The sequence below is a fragment of the Somniosus microcephalus genome, unplaced genomic scaffold (assembly GCF_052327205.1).
Source record: "Somniosus microcephalus isolate GS21.2 unplaced genomic scaffold, FLI_Smic_1.0 unresolved_chr1, whole genome shotgun sequence".
Taxonomy (NCBI): Eukaryota; Metazoa; Chordata; class Chondrichthyes; order Squaliformes; family Somniosidae; genus Somniosus; species Somniosus microcephalus.
In genome coordinates, this window is record NW_028225179.1 from 167,520,270 (window position 1) to 167,531,252 (window position 10,983).

The 10,983-nt window shown below is 51.2% G+C and overlaps 1 protein-coding gene across 1 annotated transcript in view; it reads right to left on the minus strand.

Annotated features, from left to right (window-relative positions):
- The window catches only part of LOC147096511 (E3 ubiquitin-protein ligase TRIM39-like), a 16,063-nt gene continuing 5,080 nt past the window's right edge, over positions 1 to 10,983 (minus strand). The window contains exons 3-5 of the mRNA XM_085973832.1: positions 5,613 to 5,639; positions 5,050 to 5,076; positions 1 to 1,672 (exon numbers count right to left, since the gene is read on the minus strand). Coding sequence (XP_085829958.1) covers positions 1,131 to 1,672; positions 5,050 to 5,076; positions 5,613 to 5,639 — 596 coding nt within the window. The 3' untranslated portion in view covers positions 1 to 1,130. The remainder of the gene's footprint in view (positions 1,673 to 5,049; positions 5,077 to 5,612; positions 5,640 to 10,983) is intronic.

The following is a 10,983-nucleotide window of genomic DNA, read 5'->3' on the forward strand; positions in this document are numbered from 1 at the left end:
TTGTTTCCACAGATCTGTTTATTCACCCTGTAAAAAGCCAGCGACATGGAAACACCGATAAAGGTGTTGTTCATTTGTAGCATTAGCAGATTTATAAAATCTATTTCACTGAAAGAATCCTTTACAAACATTAACTGTTTAATATCGAGTGATGGAAACTCAGCAATAATCCCTCGGAGGAGCTGGGCCCTGGGGCTGACATCCTTGGGCTTGGCCACTCTGTGTGTCGCTCCCAAAGTAGAGATTAGCCCAGTGGGGGAATAATGCTGTTACAGCAATAATATAAAACACTGCGAGCAGAAACAGGAGTCCTGGTGACCTGACCCTCAAAACTGCCTCCGAACAATTCCCTGCCCAGAATATAATCATGGGAGAGAGCACGGGGCTGGTACAACAGGACCGAGTTACTGACACTTCACTCCGGATCGGGACTGAGTTAGAATCACTTCACTCCGGATCGGGACCGAGTTACAGACACTTCACTCCGGATCGGGACTGAGTTAGAATCACTTCACTCCGGATCGGGACCGAGTTACAGACACTTCACTCCGGATCGGGACTGAGTTACAGACACTTCACTCCGGATCGGGACCGAGTTACAGACACTTCACTCTGGATCGGGACCGAGTTACAAACACTTCACTCCGGATCGGGACCGAGTTACAGACACTTCACTCCGGATCGGGACTGAGTTACAGACACTTCACTCCGGATCGGGACTGAGTTACAGACACTTCACTCCGGATCGGGACCGAGTTACAGACACTTCACTCCGGATCGGGACTGAGTTACAGACACTTCACTCCGGATTGGGACTGAGTTACAGACACTTCACTCCGGATCGTGACTGCCAACGTCGCAGATTGATCGGGTAATATTCCCACAAATTCCAGGCTGTGGTCTCTGGAGGGGCAGAGACTCTATTCCAGTCCAGGTTGGGCAGGGATGATAAGTTGCAGGGTGAGGGTGGGAGGGTTATTCAGTGACCCCGGCCCTGCTGGGGTTCCAGTGAAACGCTGATTACAAACTGAGTTACAACTGGGAATGTTTATTACACAGAAACACCCAGGAGGAAATGGAATTTAGAAACTGAAATTGGAGGTAAAATGATGGAAACAGACCCATTACCGTCAGTGACCTTCAACCCCGCAGAGTGTCAGTGGAGCGGAGTTTTCCTTGCCGTCATTCCCTCCCGGATCGAAGATGGGAAAGATTCTCCCAGTGAAAGTGTGGGTGAAAGTGTGGAGAATGGACATGTTGTCCGCATTGTAAAATGACACCTGTCCGCCCTCATAGTCCAGGTATACCCCGATCTTCCGGGGATCCACGCTCGGGGTGAGGCGGATCTGTGGGGAGGTGAGGGCAAAATAGTTATTTCCGGGGATCAGCCTCACAATCCAGTATCCGATCTCAGGGCTCGGGTGGACTCCCCCTTTCCTCCCAGCAGACTCTCGGGCCATTCCCAGATCCCACCAAGTCTTGTTCCCCACCCCCACCTCCCAGTAGTGTCTCCCTGATGTGAATCCCTCCGATCCCAGGACACAGGGCCAGACATCAAACCTCTCCGGGGTGTCAGGGAGCTCCTGCCGTTCCTTTCCGAGTCTCACACTGATCCGGTCCTCAGACAGGATGAGTAGGGGATTCGCTGTGTCCGGATCCAGAGTCACAGGCTCTGCAATAAAAATATAAAACTGAGTTCGGCACCTGGAGCTCGAACCATCACCAATCAGGAGCAAAAACCCGGAGCGGCCTGATCCCAGCTCGCAGACCCACATTAACACCCGATGCAATCCCGGTACGGACCAGCTCAGTGTACCTGCAGGTCACACACAGACCCAACTCCACATTCACACCCGGTCCAATCCCGGTACGGACCGGCTCAGTGTACCTGCAGGTCACACATGGACCCAACTCCACATTCACACCCGGTCCAATCCCGGTACGGACCGGCTCAGTGTACCTGCAGGTCACACACAGACCCAACTCCACATTCACACCTGGTCCAATCCCGGTACGGACCGGATCAGTGTACCTGCAGGTCACACACAGACCCAACTCCACATTCACACCTGGTCCAATCCCGGTACGGACCGGATCAGTGTACCTGCAGGTCACACACAGACCCAACTCCACATTCACACCCGGTCCAATCCCGGTACGGACCAGCTCAGTGTACCTGCAGGTCACACACAGACCCAACTCCACATTCACACCCGGTCCAATCCCGGTACGGACCGGCTCAGTGTACCTGCAGGTCACACACAGACCCAACTCCACATTCACACCCGGTCCAATCCCGGTACGGACTGGCTCAGTGTACCTGCAGGTCACACACAGACCCAACTCCACATTCACACTCGGTCCAATCCCGGTACGGACCGGCTCAGTGTACCTGCAGGTCACACACAGACCCAACTCCACATTCACACCCGGTCCAATCCCGGTACGGACCGGCTCAGTGAACCTGCAGGTCACACACAGACCCAACTCCACATTCACACCCGGTCCAATCCCGGTACGGACCAGCTCAGTGTACCTGCAGGTCACACACGGACCCAACTCCACATTCACACCCGGTCCAATCCCGGTACGGACCAGCTCAGTGTACCTGCAGGTCACACACAGACCCAACTCCACATTCACACCTGGTCCAATCCCAGTACGGACCGGCTCAGTGTACCTGCAGGTCACACAGAGACCCAACTCCACATTCAGACCCGGTGCAATCCCGGTACGGACCGGCTCAGTGTACCTGCAGGTCACACAGAGACCCAACTCCACATTCACATCCGGTCCAATCCCGGTACGGACAGGCTCAGTGTACCTGCAGGTCACACACAGACCCAACTCCACATTCACACCCGGTCCAATCCCGGTACGGACCAGCTCAGTGTACCTGCAGGTCACACACGGACCCAACTCCACATTCACACCCGGTCCAATCCCGGTACGGACCAGCTCAGTGTACCTGCAGGTCACACACAGACCCAACTGCACATTCACACCCGGTGCAATCCCGGTACGGACCGGCTCAGTGTACCTGCAGGTCACACACAGACCCAACTCCACATTCACACCCGGTCCAATCCCGGTACGGACCGGCTCAGTGTACCTGCAGGTCACACACAGACCGAACTCCACATTCACACCTGGTCCAATCCCAGTACGGACCAGCTCAGTGTACCTGCAGGTCACACACAGACCCAACTCCACATTCAGACCCGGTGCAATCCCGGTACGGACCGGCTCAGTGTACCTGCAGGTCACACACAGACCGAACTCCACATTCACACCTGGTCCAATCCCGGTACGGACCAGCTCAGTGTACCTGCAGGTCACACATGGACCCAACTCCACATTCACACCCGGTCCAATCCCGGTACGGACCAGCTCAGTGTACCTGCAGGTCACACACAGACCCAACTCCACATTCACACCCGGTCCAATCCCGGTACGGACCAGCTCAGTGTACCTGCAGGTCACACACGGACCCAACTCCACATTCACACCCGGTCCAATCCCGGTACGGACCAGCTCAGTGTACCTGCAGGTCACACACAGACCCAACTCCACATTCACACCCGGTCCAATCCCGGTACAGACCGGAGCAGTGTACCTGTAGGTCACACACGGACCGAACTCCACATTCACACCCGGCAGACCGGGTCCATTCCCGGTACGGACCGGATCAGTGTACCTGTAGGTCACACACGGACCGGACCCAGTCCAATAATCACTCTAAGACCATTTTTCTCGGTCTCTCTCCTGTCTAGGGTCCGGCCCATTCAGCCGCTTTGACCCTGAACCCTACCCCGCGAGCAGGAGCAGACCCGCAACCTTCCAAACAGATTGAGAGTCAATTATTGTCGGAAAGAGACAAGTAAAATACACACACACCAGGGACAGGCTGAGATGATTTTGAACATCTCCACCATATAAACATCCGTCTGTTTACCCTGTTTCCTACAGCTGCTGTGTGACTCTGAATGTTTATCTGTCACTTCCTCCCCCATTATATTTCAGACAGCATAACAGTGTCAAAGCTCAATCCCTACACTGTGACTGCAGTGTGAGCAGGAGTGAGCCAAACCTGCAGCCTGGGACTCTGACTATCAGGCACTGAGAGGGGCTCTGCCCATCCAACTCCCTACAGGGAGCTTCAAGCCCAGCAGCCCAAGTCTGGAGCAGGGATCTGGGAGCAGGAATCTCACTGAATCTGCCGGGCCCGGCCTCCAGCTGGATTGTGTGACCTCAGACTGTGCCTTTAGAATTGAGAAAGAGATTAATATTTATATTAATATCAGTGACATGTGCTGTAACAGGGAGAAATAGACAACAGCTCTATCGGGAATGTTGTGGAGTATTTTAAACCAACACTCGACACAAGGTTTTCAGATCGATAGTCAAGTTGTCTTTATTACACCGGTGGGGAGACAGTCTGCTCTGTCTTAGCCAGACTTCTCCAAATTGTTACAGCAAACACTCCATTTTTATACATTTCAATACACATGGCAGCCTCATGCACAATTCATTCCTGCCACCTGATTGGATCTTGGCCCACATGCACCTTCACGGATTGGTTACAAATCTTAATATAAACATGTATAAGCTGCCTCCTCAATCACTCAAACTGCTGAATGCTAATTAAAAGACACCTTGGAATGTAACCTAGGTAACAAAGTTCCTACGGGCAGGTGAAATTCTAGACACTCTGTCTCCACTTAATTGATTTTGTGTCTTCAATGGTCAGTATGGATGTGGCCTTTCATGTTAGCCCCTGTCTTACACTATTCAGTGAAACTGCCAGCGATGTCATTTTAACTCTTTCTCCGCTGCAGGAATGAGTTACCACCTTGACCCTGTGGCAGAGTCCCCTCTCACTCACTGCAGTATTTATAGGCAGACGGTGTTCCAGACAGGACTTGTGGAAATGCTGATGTTTTAATTATTGACAGGGCTCCCCCACGGATGTTAAACACTCCGCACAGACCAGAACCTGAACTTCACAAGATAGAAACCGGCACAGCCCCAGGATCTGAAGTTTCTTACCTGCAAATATTGCAATCTCCTCCCGCACTGAAAAACAGATTAAAATAAGATCAGTGGCGCCGTCACGTGATAAAGTGTAAATACTGAGCATAAATGGATCACAGAACCGGGCGACACAATGATGGTCATTTATTTACAGTGACCCGGACACCACCGACATATCTCACTGAGGGCTGTGCATCACACAGGATCCACCACACTAGGGACTGTCCACTTCCAGACAGGAACCTGAAAGAAGCCGGATCCACTCACTGTGAGAAGATGCTTATCTCCGTCAGTAAGACCATTCTGTGGGAACGAGGTCGGACAGTAATTGTGGATCAGGAGGGAGCAGCTCATGGTGTGTGACCCTGTGTAAAAACCTTCGGGAAAACTTACAGCACAGCTGCTGTTCAGCGGAGACATCACACAGAGCAAATAAATATCACCAGAATTCATCACAATACTTGTCAACAAAATACAATCCAGCGCCACTGATATTGGGCATCATCCCTTTCAATATTTACACATTGCATGGAGGGGCCATGGAACCACAGCTGAGATTTTCTCATAACTGTTCTTACCTGAGTCTATTAGCTTCTTCTGTAGCTCTGGAAGAGAATAGATTTTCATTAGAAACAACCTCCAGTTTGCTGACTGGTCTCAGTGATTTTCATGGGACTTGAAATAACGTTAATTAATGAGTTAAAGAGAAGAATCAAATTCAGACAGCAGACAGTGTTTGGATGGGACAAAGGAAGACTTGTCTTTATATAGCGAGTGATCACATCGCCCTTCTCCACCCCACCTCAACTCATAGGCTGCTGAAACCCTAAATCCATGCCTTTGTTACCTCCAGACCTGACTATTCCAACAAACTCCTGGCCAGCCTCCCATCTCCCACTCTCTCTAAACTGGAGCTCATCCAAAACTCTGCTGCCCGTGTCCTAACTCGCACCAAGTCCCGTCCACCCATCACCCCTGCGCTCGCTGACCTACATTGGTTCCGGGTCTGGCAACACCTCAACTTTAAAATTCACATCCTTGTATTCAAACCCTTCCATGGCCTCATCCCTCCCTATCTCTGTAATCTCCTCCAGCCCTACAACCCTTCCTATCTCTGTAATCTCCACCAGCCCTACAACTCTCCCTATCTCTGTAATCTCCTCCAGCCCTACAACCCTCCCTATCTCTGTAATCTCCTCCAGCCCCTACAACCCTCCCTATCTCTGTAACCTCCTCCAGCCCCACAACCCTCCCCATCTCTGTAATCTCCAGCCCCACAACCCTCCCTATCTCTGTAATCTCCTCCAGCCCCTACAGCCCTCCCTATCTCTGTAATCTCCTCCAGCCCTACAACCCTCCCTATCTCTGTAACCTCCTCCAGCCCTACAACCCTCCCTATCTCTGTAATCTCCTCCAGCCCTACAACCCTCCCTATCTCTGTAACATCCTCCAGCCCCACAACCCTCCCCATCTCTGCAACCTCCTTCAGCCCTACATCCCTCCCTATCTCTGTAATCTCCTTCAGCCCTACAACCCTCCCTATCTCTGTAATCTCCTCCAGCACTACATCCCTCCCTAGCTCTGTAACCTCCTCCAGCCCTACAACACTCCCTATCTCTGTAACCTCCTCCAGCCCTACAACCCTCCCTATCTCTAACCTCTTCCAGCCCTACATCCCTCCCTATCTGTAACCTCCTCCAGCCCTACAACCCTCCCTATCTCTGTAACCTCCTCCAGCCCTACAACCCTCCCTATCTCTGTAATCTCCTCCAGCACTACATCCCTCCCTAGCTCTGTAACCTCCTCCAGCCCTACAACCCTCCCTATCTCTGTAACCTCCTCCAGCCCTACAACCCTCCCTATCTCTGTAACCTCCTCCAGCCCTACAACCCTCCCTATCTCTGTAACCTCCTCCAGCCCTACAACCCTCCCTATCTCTGTAACCTCCTCCAGCCCTACAACCCTCCCTATCTCTGTAACCTCCTCCAGCCCTACAACCCTCCCTATCTCTATAACCTCCTCCAGCCCTACAACCCCCCCTATCTCTGTAATCTCCTCCAGCCCTACAACCCTCCCTATCTCTGTAACCTCCTCCAGCCCCACAACCCTCCCTATCTCTGTAACCTCCTCCAGCCCTACAACCCTCCCTATCTCTGTAACCTCCTCCAGCCCCACAACCCTCCCTATCTCTGTAACCTCCTCCAGCCCCACAACCCTCCGAGATCTCTACGTTCCTCCAATTCTGGCCTCCTTCGCAGCCCCGATTGGCGGCCATGCCTTCAGCTGCCTGGGCCTTAAGCTCTGGAATTCCCTCCCCAGACCTCTCCACCTCTCTCCCCTCCTTGAACATGCTCCTTAAAACCTCATCAACCAAATTTTTGGTTACCTGTCCCAATATCTCATGTGCCTCAGTGTCACTCCTGTGAAGCACCTTGGGACGTTTTACTATGTTGAAGGCGCTATATAAATACAAGTTGTTGTTGATGTTGTACAGCGACTGATCACATTCTCAGGATGTCCCAAAAGTGCACCACATCCGAACAGTTACTGTTTGAAGTGCAGTGACCGTTATGTAAACAACAGCATCAGCCATATTATGCACAGCATGATCCCACCCACAGAAAAGTAATGAACGTGTTCAGACTGGTTTTGGTGGTGTTGGCCCAGATAAAGTTTAAGTGAAGACTCAAGGGCTTCTGCGTGTTCGCAATCAGGAAATTAAACCCAAAATGGTCGAGGTGGAATTCCGCCCAAATGGTCGCGCAAACATTATCAAAATCCTGAGCCTAAAATCATCCGTGAATCAGTGCAATCAACGAGCGTAACTGAAACAGAACCCATGGAGCCTCAAGGTGCTTTAGTGTTAATTAGTTCCTGGGATGTGGGCGTCGCTGGCAAGGCCAGCATTTATTGCCCATCCCTAATTGCCATTCAGAAGGTGGTGGTGAACCGTCTTCTTGAACCACCGCAGCCTGTGTGGTGAAGGTGCTCCCACAGTACTGTTCGGGAAGGAGTTCCAGCATTTTGACCCAACGACGATGAAGGAACCATGATATATTTCCAAGTCAGGATGGTGTGTGACTTGGAAGTGATGGAGTTCCCATTCACCTGCTGCCCTCGTCCTTCTAGGTGGTAGAGATCGCAGGTTTGGGAAGTGCTGCCAAAGAAGCCTTGGTGAGTTGCTGCAGTGCAACTTGTACATAGTACACACTGCAGCCATGGTACGCCGGTGCTGTAGGGAGTGACTGTTCAAGGTGGTGGATGAGGTGCCAATCAAGCGGGCTGCTTTGTCCTGGATGCTGTTGAGCTTTTTGAGTGTTGTTGGAGCTGCACTCAATCCAAGCAAGTGGAGAGTTTTCCATTACACTTCTGACTTATGCCTTGTAGATGGTGGAAAGGCTTTAGGGAGTCAGTACGTGAGACACTCGCCGCAGAATATCCAGCCTCTGACCTGCTCTTGCAGCTACAGTTTTAAGTGGCTGGACCAGTTTAAGTTACTGGTCAATGGTGACCCCCCAGGATGTTGATGGTGTGGGTTTTGGCGATGATAATGCCGTTGAATGTCAAGGGGCAGTGGTTAGACTGCCTCTTGTTGGAGATAGTCGTTGCCTGGCACTTGTGTGGCGCGAATGTTACTTGCCACTTATCAGCCCAAGCCTGAATGTCGTCCAGGACCTGCTGCATGCGGGAATGGAGTGCTTCATTATCTGAGGAGTTGCAAATAGAACTGAACACTGTGAAATCATCAGCAAACATCCCCACTTCTGTCCTTATGATGGAGAGAAGGTTATTGATGAAACAGCTGAAGATGGATGGGCCAAGGACACTGCCCTGAGGAACTCCTGCAGTGATGTCCTGGGGCTGTGATGATTGGCCTCCAACAACCACAACCATCTTCCTTTGTGCTAGGTATGACTCCAGCCAGTGGAGAGTTTTCCCCCCGATTCCCATTGACTTCAGTTTTACTAGGGTTCCTTGAAGCCACATTCAGTCAAATGCTGCCTTGATGTCGGCAGTCACTCTCACCTCACCTCTGGAATTCAGCTATTTTGTCCATGTTTGGATCGAGGCTGTAATGCGGTCTGGAGCCGAGTGGTCCTGGCATAACAGAAAACTGGGCATCGGTGAGCAGGTTATTGGTAAGTAAGTGGTGCTTGATCGCACTATTGACAACACTTTACATTGATTGAGTGTAGACTAATGGGGCGGTAATTGGCCGGATTGGATTTGTCCTGCTTTTTGTGGACAGGACCGTTTTCCACATTGTCGGACAGATGCCAGTGTTGTAGCTGTACTGGAACAGCTTGGCTAGAGGCAAGGCTAGTTCTGGAGCACAAGTCCTCAGAAGGACAGCCGGAATGTTTTTGGGGCCCATAGCCTTTGCTGGGGCGGGGTAGTATAAAAAGTGATGGAAAAACCATTTCCCCTTCGAAGTGGGGCTGGAGACTGCGAGTGAAGCAACATACAACTCTCTATCCTGTAAACTTCCACAGTAACTAATTTAAACTGCTGTGTAGAGGGTTTGAACTGTCTCTCACTTGTCTCCTCTTGCAGACTCACTGCGAGCAGACGAGGAGGAGCGGACCTAGCTGGGAACCGGAGCAGAAAGGGAAAAAAATCCAGGAGTCCAAAATAACAAGATGTGACATCACAGGACAGCAGGTATAAAGAGTGACACAAGGGAAGGAGCTGATTGGTGAGTAGCTGGTGAGTGTTTTTTGTTAAGTTTTAAGTATATTTCTGCTAAGTTAGTTCTTAGTCTATTAAATAGAGGCATGGCAGGGCAGCTCAGTCCTGTGGAGTGCACATCCTGTGCCATGTGGGAAGTCCTGGACGTTTCGTGTAGCCTGGACAACCACATGTGCGGGAAGTGTCGCCAGGTACAGCAACTCGAGCACCGGGTTTCGGAGCTTGAGCGGCGGCTGGAGTCACTGCGGTGAATCCGCGAGGCTGAGAGTTACGTGGATAGCACATTGCAGGAGGTGGTCACCCCGCAGCTTAAGAGTGTGCAGGCAGAGAGAGAATGGGTGACCGCCAGACAGAATAGGTGGACCAGGCAGGTAGTGCAAGAGTCCCCGGAGTGCATCGCGCTCTCCAACCAGTATTCTGTTCTGAGTACTGGTGACGGCTGTAGTGTCCGTGTGTAGATAAAGACACTGAAGACAGGAGTTGGTTCATAGGTATTTACTAAGCAAGTCTGGGGGGGGGGGGGGGGGGGGGGTTCTAAAGGATATACACAATACACAGGCTTATATAGCCCAAGTGGCAATTACCGGCATTACACACACCTGGGGCTCTTAAAGGCACATACACCACAATTGCTCTTAAAAGGCACATACACCACAACGGCGATGGTTCCTCTGGGGAGTGCAGCCAGAGTCAAGTCCACGGCCGCACTGAGGGCTCAGCTGCACGGGGGGGGGGGGTGGAGGAGGGGGGGGGAGGAAAAAGAGCGGAAGAGCAATAGTGGTAGGGGGTTTGATAGCTCGATAAGGGAACGGTAGCGTAGTGGTAATGTCACTGGGCTAGTAATCCAGAGGCAGTTGGGGAATTTAAATTCAGTTAATTAAATAAATCTGGAATAAAATTATTGTTTAATATCATGAACGGTTTTGATAGAGTAACTAACGAGAAACTGATTGCAATGGTTGAAGGGTCGGTAACCAGAGGACACAGATTTAAGGTACTTGGCAGAAGAACTTACGAGGAGAATTTCTTTTTATGCAGCGAGTTATGATGATCTGGAATGCACTGTCTGAATGGGCGGTGGAAGCAGATTCAATAATAACTTTCAAAAGGGATTTGGATAAATACTTGAAAGCGAAAAATATTTCAGGGCTATGGGGAAAGAGCGGGCAGGGGGCGGGGAGTGGGACTAATTGGATAGCTCTTTCAAAGATGGGCCGAATGGCCTCCTTCTGTGCTGTATCATTCTAGGATTCTATGATC